The 20,679-nt window shown below is 34.4% G+C and overlaps 1 protein-coding gene across 1 annotated transcript in view; it reads right to left on the bottom strand.

Annotated features, from left to right (window-relative positions):
* LOC126978910 (protein Wnt-1-like) overlaps positions 1 to 20,174 on the bottom strand; it is a 136,633-nt gene extending 116,459 nt beyond the window's left edge. Inside the window, exon 1 of the mRNA XM_050828034.1 lies at positions 19,813 to 20,174. Coding sequence (XP_050683991.1) covers positions 19,813 to 19,880 — 68 coding nt within the window. The 5' untranslated portion in view covers positions 19,881 to 20,174. The remainder of the gene's footprint in view (positions 1 to 19,812) is intronic.
* Positions 20,175 to 20,679: the final 505 nt, after the last annotated feature.

Below are 20,679 nucleotides of genomic sequence, written 5' to 3'. Positions count from 1 at the left end.
AACGATGGCTGGTCGAAGCGCCAACTCGTAAGTGAATTTTGCTTGCGGTGCCTGGTACCTGGTATAGTTAATTAATAATTGCATTGTTTGACGCGATAGCTAATTATGACAGTAATCACGACCGTCATGTTCACGAAGCTTCCTTTATTATTATTATTATTATTTGGAGAGGGTGACTACTTGTCTAGTCCTAATGAATTCTAGTAACACCACGACAAGTTGAACTATTGTGTTCGCCACTCATACTTATAGCTCGTCGCCAAACCCTGCCGCATTTACAAACCGCAGTATCTTCTTGACGCCAGTATTACAAACAGCATCTGGGAGCAGGGTGTAGTCGCCAAGGATGGTGTTACGCTTATGCATTACGCAGAGGAGATGAAGAGGCGTTTCATCGGCCTCAAAGCAAAATCTGCAAGTTCTTTCGTTTTTTAATCCGACCACACTGAGGTGCTTGTACCTATAAGCGACAGCGCCCAGTAAGCATCCTGGTGAGTATGCATAGGTTTTTACTGCTCAACGATAGGGCTTCATTCGCGTTTCTATTATTGAATGCCTTTATCAGTGCTTTGGAATCGTTTAAACCTGTTGAGTTGCTTCAGCGTTTATTTCTAATTGACATTGGTTCCGCAGGGTGTGACGAATGGAGCTCTTTGGCAATTCACAAATAAGCATCCTAACAGAAACAATGAATTAAAGGTTAGGTAGGTTGACACCCAATTATAACTTATATCTATCCAGTTTTTTATTTCTTATTAATTTTTATTAATTATTTGATATTTAAAATACTTTATAACATTGAAAATGATTCATATATTGGATGCATCACCTTACCATTGTATAATATTTAGTTTGAGAAGTAAATGGTATGACTTTTACCAGTTAATCCACCATCATGGCACTTGTAACTTTGTCTAAAATTTAGGCGTCGCTCGTCAAGATATTTAACTTCGAATGTTCAAGAACCTCCGTAGGGTGTAAAAGCTAACCATTGCCATACACCGTGGTAATACAGCCAGTATAATGAGTACAGTAGATTTGGCCATTTCTCGTATTATGCCCATACATAATAAACGAGCTTCGTATCTTCTTCAATTCAATAGTTATTCCAAGCAGAAATTTTCTAACGCAGTGCAAAGCCTTAAAATGTATGTGCTGTCTCTTCTGGGCGCTCAATTTTATTAATGTTCACATTACGGTCGCGTTTCTATTTTTTTTTATAGAAGAGGAGTTTAGTGATCACCGCCGCCCACATTCTCTTGGATAGGAATCACAGGAGCATCACCGGCCTATTAGAAATGTGTACGCAGTTTTTAAAGGTACCCATGTCGTATCGTCCTGGAAACACCGCACAAGGGAACTTATTCTACATCTTGGTTGTTGTTTTGATTTTGAACGCGAGGTTTACAGACGGTGGGGATGATATCCCAGTTTGGGGCGTGTCGTGTCAAAGGTGGAGTTCGGCGGCAGGAATCAGGTGATAGAGCGCTCAGTAGAAGACGAACAACTATCTATGAAACATTATTTAGGATGTCCCTACATACGAAAGAGCAGTCAACACCTTAGATAATTTATACGTCTAGATAGACTTTGACAGCTGTGAAAACGTCGAAAATTGTTGAGGTTGACTGTTAGCCACTATTTTGTGCATAGGTAGCAGATGAACAATAGATGCGTCACTGAAAATAATAATGTGACAGAGACACATAAATTAGATTGGTATCTGCTATCCCTTTCAGGTATGCGACTTTTTTGTTATGACCCAGTTGATCGGCTTCCAACAAGCAATGGCTGCCGAGGTGCAATTCTATACAATTTAAATTCTAATTGATTAAATTCTGATTTTTAAAACATAATTTCATATTTAAATTATTTTATTTACATATAATTACTGGGCAAATGAGACTGAACATCTTGTCTCAAAGTGACGAGAGTAGCTGTAGTGCCGCTAAGAATTTTTAGGTCTTTCAAGAATCCTGAGCGGCACTGCATTGTACTGGACAGGGCGTATCAATAACCATCAGCTGAACGTCCAGCTCGTCTTGTCCCTTACTTTCATTTAAAAAAATGTGACTTTGTTGTCTATTACGTTGTACAAATTGTATTCGTAGATGTATCTAAAGTCAATACCATACACAGATATTATGCAACTTTAGTACAACACTATACAAATCAACTAATGTAAATAATTTTCGAACACGAGACAAGTTGATCTTAGCTTGTTATCACAATATTAAAACAATATCTGAACAAATAACAGTTGTTAAGCACTTATGCGGCAATTTATTTAAGAGCGTTCACTTCATTCCAATATACTTACGATAAAAAGTGATAATAATTGTCTAAACTTTTAAAATGTCCATATTTTGGAGTATCTACTCGTACTAGTATGGGGCAGCCCAATAACAGATTCAATTTTTATGTTATTATTACTACACAAAAAAAAATTAAAACAAAATTTTATGAACGTTGCGGGACTCGAAACCGCAACCTCTCGCGTTCCGTGCGAACGCTCTTCCGACTGAGCCAACCGTTCGAGTGACTTAACATTGATAAAATCTTGTATGCTTTGTTGTTATTTAATTAAATAGTAAGTAACAGTAAAAGGATAGATTTGTCTACCTCTAGTAAGTTAAACTAAGATTTTATTGGAAACTAAAAAACTTTGTATCCTACGGGTAAAATAAATATAATCTTTGAATTTTTGAATCATACAAAAAGTCTTCTTCTTCTTCGCGTGCCTCTCTGACTAGCGAAGGTTGGCGGTCAGCTTTGTAATTTCAATTGTTTGTCCTTCGCGAGGCGAAATAGTTCTGCCGCACTCGAGATGCCAGTCCACTCTCGGATGTTGCGCAGCCAAGACTTTTTTCTACGACCTACGCCTCTTCTTCCGGCAACTTTTCCCATCATGATGAGTTGTAGGAGTTTGTACCTCTCGTGCCTAAGCTCGTGCCTCAAATATGCGACTTTATACAAAAAATAATAAATTAAAACAAGCAGACGAAACCGTATCTAAAGCGTTGTATGCAACTAGTGCACAATTTAATCCTTACCATTCATCAAAGTGTGATTTCTTTTTCTTATACAGCAATTATACATTTCATTTGTGAGTGCTTAATGACGTCAAACATTTCCTTGCTCTATTTCAATTCAGTAAATCGGCCAAGTGCAAAGCGCTTTTATGATGTTACACAAAAGATTGTTAAGTATCAGTAGTAACACGGTCGTACTACTTCTGTTTCATGATATTTTTTTTATAAATAACTAACTGACCCGGCATACGTTCCTTTGCCAAACAAATTATAGTTAGTTTTCGGTAATTTTTTCTCCGACTTAGTTTTTAAATCCAACGGCCAAGAATATTAATACCTTTCATTTTTCGGGTTAATAAAATATTCACAAAAATGTGGCTTTGTATTGGTAAGTAACAGAATTATCCAAAATTGGTTCAGTAGATCCAGAGATTTTATGTTTTTAGTCAATATTGCAATATTTTTATGTTATTCTGCTATTTGGGACGGAGACAAATCCAAGAAATTAAAAATCATGAAAATTGGTCCAGCCGTTCTCAAACTATGTGTTCGAACAACAATATTATGTAATGTATGTAAATTGGAACAAAGTATATTTTATGATGATATTCAAATATTTGTCCCAATCAATCTGTTACTACCAAATGTCGTTAGAAATAAATTAATAATTTGTATTATATTTATGGTTCACTATGTTGGCTATTAATGGCTTACATATAAAAGATAGATATATGCTGTCGCGGACCTTTTTAGTAGTACATATATTTGTATACATTTATTTGATTTTAAAATATATATTTGTAACTCCTACCGCTTTTTTACAAACATGAATAGTTCGCAGATTGCAGATTTTTTTCCTACTTTCTGACACTTACCGTATTATTTTGGATAATACACACTATATATTTATAAATTATTGCCTATGTGTTATTCTGATGTATAAGCTATATTATTGTAAAGTGTCATTAAAATCTATTCATTGGTTTTTGCATTAAAAAGCAACAAACATACATCCATACATCCAGACATCCATACGTTCTTACAAACTTTCGCATTTATAATTAGTTTATTTATTATAATTAGGATAATTGTGTGTAAATTGGTAAATTTTGCTCTAACTGATCGCGCTCCCTCGGTCGACTCGAGATAGTTTACCCGAACGAGCACAACATATCTGTATGGGACAGCCATCTCTCATTCAATGCCTAAGTTTAGCGCCTAATAAAAATTTTACATCAAATAATTATTAGTGAGGGATTAGTATGATTGTTGTAAACATCTTTCCATAGGCCTTCCTTAAAGATTTAATAAATCCTGTTAATTTACGAAGGGATCTTGTGTAGCAATTTAAATACCAACGTTTGTCAACTCAGTTTTGATGTAGAATGTAACCGTTTCCGCACATTAAATTATTTATACCCGCCTCCAAGTAGTGAACAGTAGCTGCAAACCTTTGGCATCTTAGCTAACACAATTATACGTACGTTCCTGAATGATAAATAGAAATATTTGAAAAGGTATCTAGATTTCTTATATGGTCGAAAAACATACATATTTTAAATTTTATTCTGCTGACCTGTGTAACTGCTATAAAAATATCTACTGATTTCTATTATAATTTTATTCCAGTGAAAACTTCTTTAGCCACGTTCTTGGGATCGGTATAAAGTGTTAAACTCGCGTCAGGACACGTAACCTGATGGAAAATATGTAAGACAGTCGTTGAAATTATGGATGAAAGTTAATTTTTCTGGGAGATAAATTTAATGTAAAATAATTGTGATAGCTCTGAAGTGTTAAAATTTTTATGTTATATAAATTGTCATTTTTGTGTACGATAGATACTTTTCTTAATGATAAATAAAGCAATTCGTGCGAAATTATTCACTAACCACTCCAAAATATTTAATGATGCATAACGTTAATGTTCAAGTTTCCACGGAATGAATGACCTAAGATGAGTTGAACGGTGAGTAATTAATTAACGTTACGCCTACCTAAGATGTAGTGTAATGTGATTCGACCGCAATCACACGTTATACACCCTTTAGTTTAGATTATCTATGTTATACACCTATAAACCTGAAACTCAAGATGACATATTTCATGTGCCAGTTAGTACAGTTAGCCCAGCACCCATACCCTTCAAACGAAACCGCAATGGTACAAGTGCACCACTCTTTTGTAGCAGAAATAGGTATAGGAACAATACTGTCCCAGACATACGTCTGTACTACAAAGATTAAATGAATATATCTATAAATATTCAATGAAGTGTATTCTTTAAAAAATGAAAAACGTACTAAAAAACCTGTCCGTTGCAGAGGCCAATAAATAAAGTACAGTTTAGTGCGTGCAGTGTGCACGCCGGCATTGTCCACGATCATGCTGCTCCAAAGGTTTACACCAACTGGAAACGAGTACAGACATAAAATAACTTTCGCCTTTTGTTACACTATTTAGTAACAATACGATAGTTTACTGTTTAGTTAATTTTGAACGTAAAATGTAAAGAACGGCGTGTTTCTCACCCACCAAGTCGTCACGTACAACCTGATGTTGCCAACATAAAAAAATGGCAGAAGTGAAAAATCAATAAATTTAAATTTTTATTTGTAAAGTTGCAGAGTTTCCTCAGATACATACTTGTTTATTTTAGTATATTATATCGTATATATGCATTGTTTCAACTCCCTAGTCAAGTAAATCTCTTTGCCGCCACTTATTTCAAGTTCGAGGTAATTTTGAAAATGGATTGAATATAATGAATCAAAATTAGTCTAGATATAGTATTCGTTTTTGAATATGATGACAATAATGATATTGATAGTATAGAGACAAATGATAATAAAATATAAGATAATTAAGAATCAAATTGACAAAATTATATATTATAGAATAAATATATATCCGTTTTTTTATTATATATGTAGTTAATAATGGTTATTTTTATTTACAATAATATTATAAGCAAACCTAGGTAGAAATAAAAATGATTTCGATTTCTGTATAGAAAGATAAGATTAACCAACCATTGAACGGATTTTGATGAAATTCAGTACAGAGATATTCTTGAGCTTGGAAAAGGACATAGGTTACCTTTTATCGCGAATAAAAGTCTTGGAGGGGTTGAAATAGTGGATGGGAGTTTGTATGGAAGTTCGTTATTATCGAAGATGATACCATGAAACTTTGTATATAGGTACTTGATAAGAAATGAATAAACATTTGATTTAGTGTATTTGAAAATTCGCCCTGTATGGACATGAAATAGGGGATTGGAAGTTCGCATGGAAGTCCAAACAGTCCCGCATTAACTCCGAATTCCATATTTTGTACAAAAAGCGTTCTACACTCAAAAGTTACAGGAGTACATAAAAAAAATTGTTTTTACCAAAGCATAGAATATACTAACGTATAGATGACCTGACAGCACGATAATACGTGACCAATTTAAAGTTGTTCTTCTCTCTCGCCCGTTTGTCTATACGCTAGTATTTTTTTAGAGACGATAAAGACGTTCAGCTGGTAATTTATATTCCCTGCCCAACGCTGTGCCGCTCAGGATTCTTGACAAACCCAAAAATTCTGAATAGCACTACAATTGCGCTCGTCACCTTGACACATAAGATGTTAAGTCTCATTTGCCCAGTATTTTTACCAGCTACTGCGCCCTTCAGCCCGAAACACAATAATTCTTACACATTACTGCTTCACGGCAGAAATAGGCGCCATTGTGGTACCCAGAATCTAGCCGGCAATCCTTCTGGTGAATATTGTAGTATACTGTAAGTCCATGCGGAATACCGTTTATATAAAACAACATTCAACGCTGGTCAGGAAGCTATGTCCTATGGCATAAAGGGAACTGCGTTCGATCTTCTGACTTCATATCTAAACAATAGAATTCAGAAGGTCGACGTGAATGGCAGGAGATCTCCTGGGATTCCTCTCAGTATGGGGGTACCACAAGGGTCTATTCTCAGACTGTTACTCTTCCTTATCTTATTGCTGGATCTCCCGTTACCATGGGCGTTCCACAAGGTTCGATTCTTGGGACATTCCTATTCCTTGTATATATAAATGATTTACCTTACTTTGTACAAAATAAGCATGAGATAGTATTGTTTGCAGATGATACTTCTACTACTAAGGGAAAAATTTAAGGAAATAAAAGTTTTGACTTTGACATCGCAATACATATATGAAAACCTTGGTTATGTAAAAAAAATATAAATTCGTTTAAAAAAAATTGTGACACTCATAAGTGTCAATACTAGAAATAGAAGTACTAGAAATACTAGAAATAGAAATTCATTCAGAGGTCAATGTATACATTTTTATAATAAGGTCCCTATTGACATTCAGATTTTGCCTTTAAATGAATATAAATCAGTGCTAAAGAAAAAGTTGTATACAAAAGGGTACTATAAAATATCTGAATATCTGGATCTAAAGAACCCTTGGGACTGAGCTGCTGGGCTGTTACATGTCTTAGTTTGATAAATGTCATTATAGTTATATAATTTAAATATTAATATTGTTTCTGTTTTTTAATCAATTTATATAATAATAATAATAATTATGAGTTATGTAAATTGAAACAAAATCGTAAGTAGAGGCGTATAGGAAGTATTGCATAATATGTAGATGAACATTGTTTTGTTATTCGGTAGATTTCTCGTGACAGGCATCGTCATGCTCGCTTAAATGCCTCTGCTTGTGGCGGCGACGTGGGACGGGTCGTTCCCTTCCCTAAAATATGGTCGATGGAGGCGATGGCTGGTCCATGCGTCATGCTCGTGAACGGGTGCTACTCGTGGTGGCTGGATGATCTTGTTACCGGGAGGTCTGCTTGATGTGTTTTTTATTATTATTATTTCCTTTAAAGTTAAAATTATTATATATTTTATTTTATGGAATGCTCACATAATGCCTCTTGTTATTTACGGTATGTGTGGATTGATGCATCTACTATAGTCAATAACTCTTGTGTACTTATAGTATGAATTTACTTTTTTTTCTTTTTTTGACTTAGTCGTGTAAGCCTTTCAGTTTTTGACATTTGAGTATTTTTGTTGCGTCACTTTGCATATATTGTAATTGAAATGATTTGAAAAACAATTAAAATGTACATCTTGACTTAAAAGAGTGGCAATGAGTTTCTGAGACTTCTTCTCATTAGCTCAACCCTTTACGAAGTAGCGGTAAATTCAATAAGAAACAATATTTTTTTTTTACATTCATAAGTGTCATTTCCGTGACTTACATGAATAAAATGTTTTTGAATTTGAATTTGAATTATAGAGAAAAAACATAAGGTAGTATTGTTTGCGGACGACACTTCACTGATTTTCTTGAAGTGAAAAGAAACCAAGCTATGTATGACGAAGTGAACGATATTCTATCTGACATAGTGTACTTTAGGTTTAGCGCTAATAACCTATTGTTAAATAGCAAAAAAAAGGAAATATATAAAATTTACCGTACCAAATGTCAAAAATGTTGATGCAAATGTTTAGTTAAACAGAGAGGTGATAAAATCGGTGAAATCTGCTAAATTTCTTGGCATTACTCTGGATTCTAAATTACAATGGGGCCCCCATATTGAAGGATTGGCGAACAGACTTAGTTCTGCAGCGTACGCGGTGAAAAAGATTAGACAATTAACTGACATAGATACGGCGCGACTTGTATACTTTAGTTAATTCCATTGCATTATGTCCTGTGGTATATTGCTGTGGGGCAGCGCTGCCGATATTAATACAATATTTGTGCTGCAGAAGAGGGCTATTAGCGCTATTTATAACCTAGGCCCTAAGGAATCATTGAGAGCAAAATTCAAAGAAATTAACATCTTGACTGCTGCTTCTCAGTATATTCTTGATAATGTAATGTATGTTCATAGGCACATAAGTGAATTTGCGAGAAACTGTCATAACCATAATGTTAACACCAGGAACAGACATAAGCTTATAATGCCTACTACTTGGCTAAGTCGAGTTAGCAAGTCTTTTGTGGGGCGATGTACTCGTATATGCTTTTACAACAGGATCCCAGAAAATGTTTAAAACAAAAGTATTACCTTATTCAAGAGAATTGTTAAAAAACCTTTGTGTGGTAAAGGTTACTATAACATAAATGACTTTCTTAAGGATACCACATATTGGGAATGGAGCGACCGCCCTCAGGCTATTAAATAATAAGTTTACTTGTACAATGTTACTTTGTAAATGTTACTTTAATTGTAAAACATATTTTTGATGAAAAAAAAAGCCCGCTGAGTTTGTTGCGCCCATTCTTCTCAGGCCCGAGGCATTTATTTTGGAATGGGTGGTATTTTTTTTGACATTCAATTAGTGATGTCACATCCTATTTTGAATAAAAATATTTGAATTTTAATATAATGGGTAAGGGTGAAGTAAGTCACCAATACCGCTCATCCACTCCATGTTAAATGTATTAATTACCTCTTACCAAGCCTAACTGCTGTTTTATAATGTATTTTTTGGCTTTCGGTGAAGACTCATAATACAGCCTAGCGAAACTCTCCAAGAAAAAAGCGATTGTATGAAACGTGCAGTCATTGACATATTGGCAGATGACGATTATAATCTTGTAAAAAAACTGAGATAGCCGAAATCCATTACGTTTGAAGCAACTGTTCGCTTTCAAACTTATCCGGATTATACTTCGTCACCATATTGTAATTACTATTTCAAACTTATGTCAAATCTCACTGCACATTTCATACTAAACTAAATTTCAATATTTACTTAGGCAGACCCGCCTCTTAGTACGTCGTATTTACATCCTCTCTGGTATACTAGTTTAATTTATTTGTATTTTTTCATTAGTGTAACTTATCTGCAACCAATCTTTTTTAAAGTAAAATAAATGAATAAATAAATTAATTGAACCGATACATGTCTGTAAATGAATTTGAATACATTTTTTACATTTAACAAATGAATTCCAGAACTATAAAACACACGATACACTATAACATAACATCATAATGAAAAATATGTACGAAGCCCCATACATCAAATCACAAAAACACTGAAAACGAAAATTGTGCAACAGTACATAAACATTGTTTTTAAATGTTTTTCTATGTCAAACAATGCAGCACTGAATATAAACAAAATTATTTACGCTGTTCTATTTATAAACAAAAATCCTCTACTTTTATTACTAACCTCATAACTGAAAGTAAACAAAGTCAAACTTGCATAGTCTGTTCATTTTGCGTTTGTAATATATAAACAATTTGTGAAATGTTTTTACTTACCTTGAACAATATTGTTTAAAAAAGAATTCCATTTCTCGTTTATGAGTTATGGCCCGTTGGAAGACGCAGGAACGGTCAGAAAGACGGTTGAGAACTTTGTAGTAATAAAATTCTCCTTGACTGGTTTGTGACGAAAAGCCGCACCGAAGCTTGAATGTATGTTCGAAGATTGTATGTTCGCCCTTTGTTTGTGAATACTACAAATACTACTAAAACTATATAATATGTACTTCACAATGAAGCAGGACTTCAAAATCTAATATATAAAATTCTCGTGTCGTGGTCTTTGTTACCAAACTCCTCCAAAATGGCTGCACCATGAAATGAAATTTTGTGTGCATATCGGGTAGATCTGAGAATCGGCCAACATCTATTTTTCATACCCCTGAGTGATAAGGGCGACCCACTCCAAAATATTTATTTTGTATTTTTTTGATTGTTATTTTATTGTGGTTTAGCTTTAAAAAATTCATACAATTTCACATTTTCACCCAGAAGAGAAGTAGGAACGATGAATAACTATTTTTGTATCGCGATTATTATATTATTCTGTTCCATTCACAGATCCGCAACAGGGTTGCAAGATGGCAATTGAATATAATAATTATTGTAGTACGCTATATTTTATGTAGGATACATTTGTTAGATCTAAGAATCGGTAGACCTGGTGAATTTTTATACCCCAAAAATTTAATTAAAAGCTAGTTTATCTATATTTTTTTATACTTTCTTAACAAAAAATGTCTGAATCTGACTTTATTTTAATTTCTTTAACTAACTCCATTCTGAATTTTGAATTAAATTTACGTCATTGTATAGGGAATTTAATTTTCTATATATTAAGCAGCATTTGAAAAAAACTAATTCAATAAAATGTACAAAAAATGTGTTACGAAATTTAAAAGAATTGTTAAAAAACGTTTGTGTAAGATTATTATAACATAAATGATTTTCTTAATGATACCACAGACTGGGAATGGAGCAAACACCCTCAGGCACCTTAATTATAATTTTTTTTGGACGATATTACATTGTAATCCATATTTTTATAGAAAAAAGCCCGCTGAGTTTCTTGCGCCCGTTCTTCTCAGGTATGAGGCACACTATTTCGAATGAGTGGCCATTTTTGACGTTTAATGAGTGATTTTTAATCCTATTTCGAATAAAAATAATCGAATTTGATTTATTTTTATGATAATAAGAGACGAGACGAACGAGGATGTTCAGTTGATGGTAATTGATACGCCTGCCTATTACAGTTTAGTGCCGCTCAGGATTCTTGAAAAACCCAAAAATTCTGAGCGGCACTGCAATTGCTCTCGTCTCCTTGAGACATAAGATGTTAAGTCTCATCTGCCCAGTAATTTCACTAGCTACGGCGCCCTTCTGACTGAAACACAATAATTATGTATTACACATTAATGTTTCACGGCAGAAATAGGCGCCGTTGGTCGGTACCCGTAATCTAGCCGGCATCCTGTGCAAAGGAGCCTCCCACTGGTACTGAATCCTCTTAAAACAAAAACTTGAGCCGCGGTGATATAGAATAAGAGCCACGCTGGTCCTTGGTGTCCATTAGAATGAGTTAAATTTTCCATTGAGTTCTACCTGGGCTATATAAGTAGGACTCTTTAAGTATTGTTCAACAATGAAATAAAAACTAAAATCATTTCTACCTGCGGTGTCCCGTCTATATGGGCTATGGCAATACCGTTATGAAGGCGGAACCGGACAAACAGACATGTGGCTATATGGGTGAGTATTTTATAAGTAATATTAATCATAATTATTATAAAAAAAAAAGGCGTAAAAAGGCATTTATTTTCTCAAAATTGATTCCTTTAGAATTCTTTTTGATGTCATTTCTTATACTACTAGATACTACTACCGCTTCGGAAACAAATGGCGCTCTGAGAGAGAAGAAGCGGCGCAAGAAACTCTCCAGCATTCTTTTTTTTTGCGCTCTTTTCAATAAAAGTATACAATATTGTACAGTTGCTATAAAATAATCACAATCTAGTCCCAGGCTGTCCGATCATTTAGATATTCAGCAGTGGAGTAATAGGATTTACGACAGAGCCATTTTTTTATAAAACATTTAAATTTATTTATAGACAATGCCTGAACAGTGGCTGGGACTTTATTGTAGAAGTGTATACATTTACCCTTAAAGCTATTATGTATCTTATGAAGCCTACTAGAATTAGTTACAAGCAATCCCTTATTTCTAGTGTTATAATAATGAAAATCACTATTAAGAGCAAAAAGGTGACGATTTTTGTGAACATATATTAAATTTTCATAAATGTACTGACAATAAACAGTCATAATATTTATTTCTTTAAATTTTTCTTTGAGAGACTGTCTATAACCAAGCTGATATATAGCACGAACAGCTCTCTTTTGCAGAGCAAACACTATATCAATGTCAGCAGCATGACCCCATAGTAATATACCGTACGTCATGATGCTGTGAAAATAACTAAAGTACACTAATCTAGCGGTCGCAACATTCGTGTACTCTCTAATCTTTCTAACTGCATATGCCGCAGAGCTGAGTCTATCTGCTAGATGGGTAATATGTGGACCCCACTGAAGCTTTTTATCTAACGTGATACCCAGGAAGACCGTAGTGTCCACAAGTTCCAATCTCTGGTCATTCATAAGTACGTTGGTTTATACCTCCGCTGTGTTTGGTGTAATGAACCGTAAACACTTTGTTTTTTTACTGTTTAAGTGCAGATTATTCGTCTCAAACCAACGCACTATCTTTAAGAGTGCATTGCTTACCTCGTCATCAATATCCGCACGTCGCTTCACTTTAAAAATAAGTGAAGTATCATCAGCAAACAATACAATCTCATGGCTATCATCTACCACAAACGGTAGATCGTTAATATATATAAGAAACAAGAAAGGACCGAGAATAGAACCCTGTGGAACACCTATTCCCACAGGTTTACCCGAAGACCGTTTGCCATTTACATCGACTATCTGAACTCTTTCGCTTAAATATGATTTTAACAGATTTAGGGCTCTATTTTTCACTCCATAATGCTTTAGTTTTAGGAGTAAAGTTTCATGGTGGACGCAGTCAAATGCTTTTGACAAATCACAAAAAATGCCCAATGCATCCTGTGACTCTTCCCAGGCGTCAAAGATGTGCTCAATGAGTCTAGTACCCGCATTAATTGTTGATAAACCCCTAGTGAAACCAAACTGATTTTTGTTCATTAATTTACAAAAATGCATTTGTAGCTGTTGAAGCAAAAGTTTTTCAAAAATTTTACTAAAAACAGGCAGCACTGAAATAGGTCTGAAATTAGCAGGGTCAAAAGAACTGCCCGATTTAAACAAAGGTATAACTTTGCTGTATTTCATGAGGACAGGGAACACACCCTCATCTATGCATTCATTAAATATTATTGCTAATTCAGGTGCTATAATGTCAAGTATGTATTTAACAATATTAGTCGAATGGCCCCATAGGTCTTTTGTATTTTTTAGGTTAATTAATTTGAAGATTTTTAATATATCGCTACCTGTAACATACTTAAATTTCAAGTCAGTAGAAGATACTGGTACGTGTAATTTAAGCATATCATATGCTGCTTTTGGCGAAGAGTTAAGGTATTTGGTCGTGACAATCGGGATTTCGGAGAAGTATTTATCAAATTCATTTGCAATTTCTATTTCCGAATTTATAACGCGATTATTAATATTTAAACAGATAGAGGTGTTACGGCAATTCGATCTACCAGTTTCATTGTTAATTACACTCCAAGTCGCTTTTACTTTATTATTACTGTTTTTAATTTTATCTGCAATGAAACGTGTTTTCGCTTCATGACAAACTATTTTAAAAAGCTTGGAGTATTTTTTTACATATATTTTAAATTCTTCACTATTATTGTAATGTTTCTCATAATAAAGGTCATATAAGCGTTTACGACTTTTGTGGATACCCATTGTTGCCCAATCATTAAAACTATGTTTGTTGTTTACTGTCACCGTTACTGGAGTAAAAATCCTGTCAAATTCCTCACAGAAGGAGTTGAAGACTAAGTTATAGTGAAAATTAGCAGTTTCACCACAGTGTAAAAATGGTATCGTATTTACCAAATTATTTCTAAACCTCTCAAGACGGCTACCCGTAACTGTTATATATATATATATAAATATATATAAATTTTCACTCTTGAAAATTTATAGAATTGGATGCTATTTTGCGGATATTCATATCTAATTATCCAAATGTTGTGAGTAATGTTGAGTGTTAATTGATTGAGCCAGTCTCGTGCCATAATTCGAAGAGTCAACATCTCCTGAGGATGCCTCGAAGCACGTGCCTTGATTATAGAAAATCTTAGCGGGATTAACACTGAAGAAAACTCTGAATACTTTCTTTTCTGTTTTAAGTATTTAACTATAAATAAAACATTTCAACGGAATTCGCAACAAATATACCCAAACGTCGAAAAATATGCAATTCGAAAAATGGTAGGCCAGTTCACTCTTCGCGTAGGTATCGTAAGTACGCGCGGCGGCCTCATCAAATTCAAATATTTTTATTCAAAATAGGATTTAAAATCACTTATCGAACGTCAAAAACTACCACCCATTCAAAAGAGACTGCCTCAGACCTGAGAAGAATGGGCGCAAATAAACTCAGCGGTCTTTTTTTTTATATAAAATATGGATTACAATGTGATATCGTACAATAAAGAGCCTGAGGGTGTTCGCTTCTTTCCCAGTCCGTGGTGTCATTAAGAAAATCGTTTATGCTAGAGTAACCTTTCCCACACAAGCGTTTTTATCAATTCTTTTAAATTTCGTAACACATTTTTTTGTGTACATTTTCTGGGATCATATTGTAGAAGCATATACATCCTTAACATGTTTATTTCTTTAAATTTTTCTCTTAATGATTCTTTAGGACCTAGGTTATAAATCGCGCGAATAGCCCTCTTCTGCAGCACAAAGATGGTATTAATATCGGCCGCATTGCCCCATAACAATATACCACAGGACATAATACTATGAAAATAACTAAAGTATACTAGGCGCGCCGTATCTATGTCAGTTAACCGTCTAATTTTCTTAACCGCATATGCTGCAGAACTAAGCCTATTCGCCAATCCTTCAAAATGGGGGCCCCATTGCAATTTGGAATCAAGAGCCAAGAAATACAGTAGATTCCATTGGTTTTACCACCTCTCCATTTAATAAAATATTTGCATCTACATTTTTGACATTTGGCGCGGTAAATTTAATATTTAATAATTAGTTATTGGCGCTAAACCAGTACACGATGTCAGATAGAGCATTGTTTACTTCGTCATATAAAATTTGGCTTCGTTTCACTTTGAATATAAGTGAAGTGTCATCCGCAAACAATACCACCTTGTGTTTTTTTTCTACAAGGTTAGGTAGATCATTTATATAAATTAGGAAGAGGAAGGGTCCAAGAATAGACCCTTGTGGTACCCCCATACCGAGAGGATCAATCAACGGGGCTATCCAGTAGGGACTCACGAGCAAGCAGTAACGCGCCCGCGATTTATTCATCACCTACTTCACCGGTCCGACCGATCTTTTATAAATGGAGTAACATAAATAAAGCAAAGAATATTAAAGGTCATTGCGATCCAAATTTATATGTTTTAAGCTTCCTTACGGTGCTGAAACAATCTAATTTAAAGTGATTATTATTATAATGAAATTAATATTAATGATAGCTACCTATTTACTTCCTACCCTAAGTAGGTTCGACTATGTCGTGGTTTTCAAACTTCCAAGGCATACATTAATTATTACTATCTGCAACTAAAGTAGGCTTGATAGGTAGAGGTAGGTACTATTGATAATTACGATGACATACCCATTTATATTATAGAAAAAATTGAGGTATTTTTATAAGATGTATTTATATTAAGCTATTTTTATGTCAAGATGACCTAATACTAGGCAGTACCTACTCTATTTTTAGGTAAAGAAGACAACCCTAATGTCGTCCGAAGAGGCAAGAGTCACGCGATGGAAAGAGAGGCAACATCTAGGTGAATAAAAATGTAAGTTTATAGCCCTCAGGCTATTTAAAAATAAATTTTATTTAAAATTACTGCATTATTGATTAAGGGTACAGAAGCTAGTGAAGTTACTGGCCTAATGAGACTTCACATCTTATGACTCAAGCGACATGCGCTATTGCGATGCTGCTTACAATTTTGGGTTTTCAGGAATCAGTTGGAACGTCTTGTTCAGTGACTATTTCTTATACAACATATAAGATGTATTTTCCATGTGTGTTATCTGAAAGAGTTACTTAATTAAGCGTATATGGGTTGTGTTAAGACCATTTCTCTAGTTCCATAACAAGTAGGTACCTAGGAATGATTAACTTACAAAATCTGAGATGTATAAGACACCGTAACTTTTGATTGGATTAGTTTAGAAGCTTATTTTTGTAGAAATTCAAAGGAAAGTTTGTGATATCACAAGTTCCTGACATACGGAAAGCTAAGTCATCTTATACGGATTTTTTTGCTTCTTTAGAGGTATCGAGACCAAAAAAAAAAACAAAAGCCGGTGTACTCTATTTAAGAAGAATTTATATGTTTAATAGTATAATATAATATTGACACACTTTTGTACGAATTATTTTTCTCGAGTTACTCACCTGGTATCCGTTTGGTTGCACAACCAATTTGGTGGAGCGACCAGCTTGGACGTTCCATGACTCTGGTGTCGGCAAGGTGTCTAGTTTGGTAGCTTACGGACGCTATTCCACCATCGTGTACCAGTGAAATACAGCCCTTAGACTTTAACTTATTCATAATTGAAATGTTTACACGTACTGGGATTGTATTCCGGGACCTGAATTATAGTCAGTATCTTGATCCTGATCAAGAACCACTGGGCTAGTCAATGGATTTCAAAATAGGTTTGACCAATTATATTGTACAATAACGGATTGTTATAATATGTAGGTTCCAAAATCAAAATTTTTGATTGAAGCTAGTTTCTAAAGAAAAAAATGTTAATTCATTTTGTAATGCGAACTACTGAACATTAATATCGTTTCTCAATAACTTAAGATTATTTTTATGAACTATTTCCTTTACGATTCAAAGTATCAATCATTATATATTTTATCATATTCATTTCTTTTTGAAAACGGTAGTTAATATGAAAAAAGCTAACGAAAATATTGTTCATCTTGAGGAGTGTTGCATCGCTTAGCCCAGAGGTTTAATTTGAGTATTTCGACAGTCCAAACAACCTGACTACACTGTCGAGAGACTGGCTCCGTCAAGGATTTTATTTGTCTATGACCGTTTCAGAGGCGACTTTAATATACCAAAGTATACTCCAGAAGGAAACTCAATATATCTTGACTGAACGTCACTGTCTTATAATTGTTGAAAAGTGTAAATATGCATTTACTTCTGGAATACGAAGTAGAGTTGTGAGGTTAGCTTTGCTCGAATAGAGTAGGATTGGATATTGATGTTCTTCTGATGAAGGCAGAAATAATCTGCATGTTAAAGGCTGGCGTCAGCAAGCGCTAGAAAGAGGAGGGAAACGCTTTGCAGAATATATTAAAGAAATCACACTTTTTGATGGGTACAAAGTTGAATTCGTTGGATATTCATCTAACAATGCGCACTAGCTAGACACTGATGAATAACGGAAGTTTTGATTGTTCTCGCACAACCCGCATTGGCCGCTCTTGGCAAATTCTTTTTTCGGACGACCACTCACGGTACCGCCGATCTGGCGATCTGGAAGAGTATGGCCACTACACCCGAAATACGACAACAGCTGGACAAAGGCTTCCCCCAATTTGGGGGGTTTTGCCAACATCGCCACGCTTCGCATGGGGATTGGATCGCAATTCATGGTGATGCTCTCCCGGAAGGAAACTGCTGCCCATCCTCCGTTCTTTGTATCCCTTAGACACGCACGGGAGGAGAAGATGCGGTCACTATTCTGGTGCGACCAAACAACGAAAGATAATATACATATTATAATATTACTAGCTGAAACGACAAACTTTGTATAGCCACATAAATTAATAAAAACAAATTTGGGGCATAAAAAATAGATGACTACCGATTCTCAGACCTACCAAATATATAATATAATATGTAAGATTTCATAAAAATCGATGAAGGCGTTTCGGAAGGGTATGGCAACCTTATGTAGGGCATGTCTCAGACCTTCTAAAGTCACTGATGCCGGCATCAGTTGGACTGAGCATAAGGGCCAGATTGGTACGGCTCGTGGAAGACAAACCTCAAAATGCCTACAGAGTAGTTAGGTTATTCCGCTACAAACCGAATGAATAATGTGATATAACTACTCGTTAGATTACCAATACGAATGCAAGTTGTGATTTCAGCATGAAGTGTTATTATATAGCGATTTTATTAATTATTTAATTACAAAAGTTTGAAGGAATGTCGTTGCAGATATTACCTTGATTAACATAATAAAATACCGTATTAAAAGCTTAGATAATTAATACCTCTAAATAGAGCAAGAGCTGTTAGACAACCGATAAAAACGGGCGAGGAATATTAGTAAAATGTGCGTGTTAAGCTACGTCTTACACTCGCGATTTGTATGAAACTGTGTTAGTATGCGTGCATTGCTCAAAATAGAGGTTAGGTTTAAAGTCTATTTTTTTCAACTTTTTCACAGATGTCATAGTCTATCTAGACGTATAAATGATCTAAGATTTACAGCCGTTTTCAATAACCTATCTACCCTTAGTTTAACTTACGGATACATGGCTGTCACCGTTTAATGTCAAGATCTTATCTATCTATAGTTATGTCCTATATAGTGATAGTCTAATGCTATCTGTCAATAGGTTATTGAATTGTAAGTAAGCGTAAAAGGATAGATTTTTCTACTTCTAGTAAATTAAAATAAGGATAGATAGGTTATTAAAAACGGCCGTAAACGCATATTCAGCGGAACTGACCCCTTGCAGACTTTGACCTACAGAGACAACGAATCGTCGAAAAATATACACATTATTTTTCACTAAAAATCCAATGTGAAAAATAAAAGATGTAAAAGAATAAAATTAATACAAACTAATGAACATTGAGATGTGTTCTTTGAACGCTCTTTTTGAGTATAATTTAAAATTAAATATAATCAACAAATATAAATAAAAAAGTACCTTTTAGAACTATTTACTGTATCATATACTTTATAGTGGCTTTAGATAAATTACAAAAATAACCAATACATGTTTTTCACTGTTTTCATAGCGCTAGTTTGATTTTTTTTAAGTAGAGGCACAGGTAGAGACTTCTTTTTAATATTGATTGTAATAACTAATTTTTTAAAAAGATGTAGGCATTTTATAATATTTAATAACTGAACTTGATGGGTAAAGTTAACACAAGAAAATATTAAATATTAATTCCTTATATTCTTAAATTTAATTTATTCATATTAGGTACTCACCACCAATTTCCAGCAACCACTTTCAGAAGCAAAATCAAGCAGCACAGAATTTTCCAAGATACTCTCATTTTGCAAGATTTATCCTCTCGATAGTTGAATCACTTCTTCAAAGGTTCACCGCACAAAACCACCTCAAAACTCCGATAAACAAAAACTTTCATTACATTACCAAAAACAAAATAGCAACAAAACACTGAACGTAAACACAGATAAGCATATAACAATATAAATCACAAACAAAAACAACTAAAAACTCTTTATAAACTCGCCGGTAACTGGCTGTTAAAAAAATATAAAATTTGAAATAAGCGCGTAATACAAGTTTGTTTTAAGAACGAAAGACTTGCGCGCGACCCGTGCGGTTAGGAATTCAAAACCAGACTGGCTCCGGCTCGCAACTTGCTTTTAAGTCATTTGTAAGTATTCTATACGATTCGCTATAGGGGAAGGGTCGAACTGGAGGGCGTGTAAATGCAATACACTGCACATTCATCCTTTAAAAGCCCTTACGACTACCAACTATTCTTGTAACACAAAAGAAATTTGCAAACAAAACCAAACCGCTTCAAAGGTCTACAACATATCTAGACGAATATTATGTATATTGTTAGCATGGTAATATAAATTCTTGTTTGGCTACTAATTAAATTTGCCTAAAATATGGTTTAGAGAAGCGATAGCTGATCCATGCGCCATGTTTGTGAACGGGTGCCACTTGTGGTTTCTGTTTTTGTTGTTAAATTATTATGTTTTTAATTAATTAATGTAATGCTTTTTTTACAACTATATAAAAATTTTCGCTTAATTGTCTTCATTTATTTAGGGTGTGTGTAGATTGATGCGTTTACTGAAACTCAATAACTCTTG

Source organism: Leptidea sinapis, chromosome 3, assembly GCF_905404315.1.
Source record: "Leptidea sinapis chromosome 3, ilLepSina1.1, whole genome shotgun sequence".
In the NCBI taxonomy this organism is placed as follows: domain Eukaryota; kingdom Metazoa; phylum Arthropoda; class Insecta; order Lepidoptera; family Pieridae; genus Leptidea; species Leptidea sinapis.
This window is presented reverse-complemented; position numbering and strand designations above follow the sequence as displayed.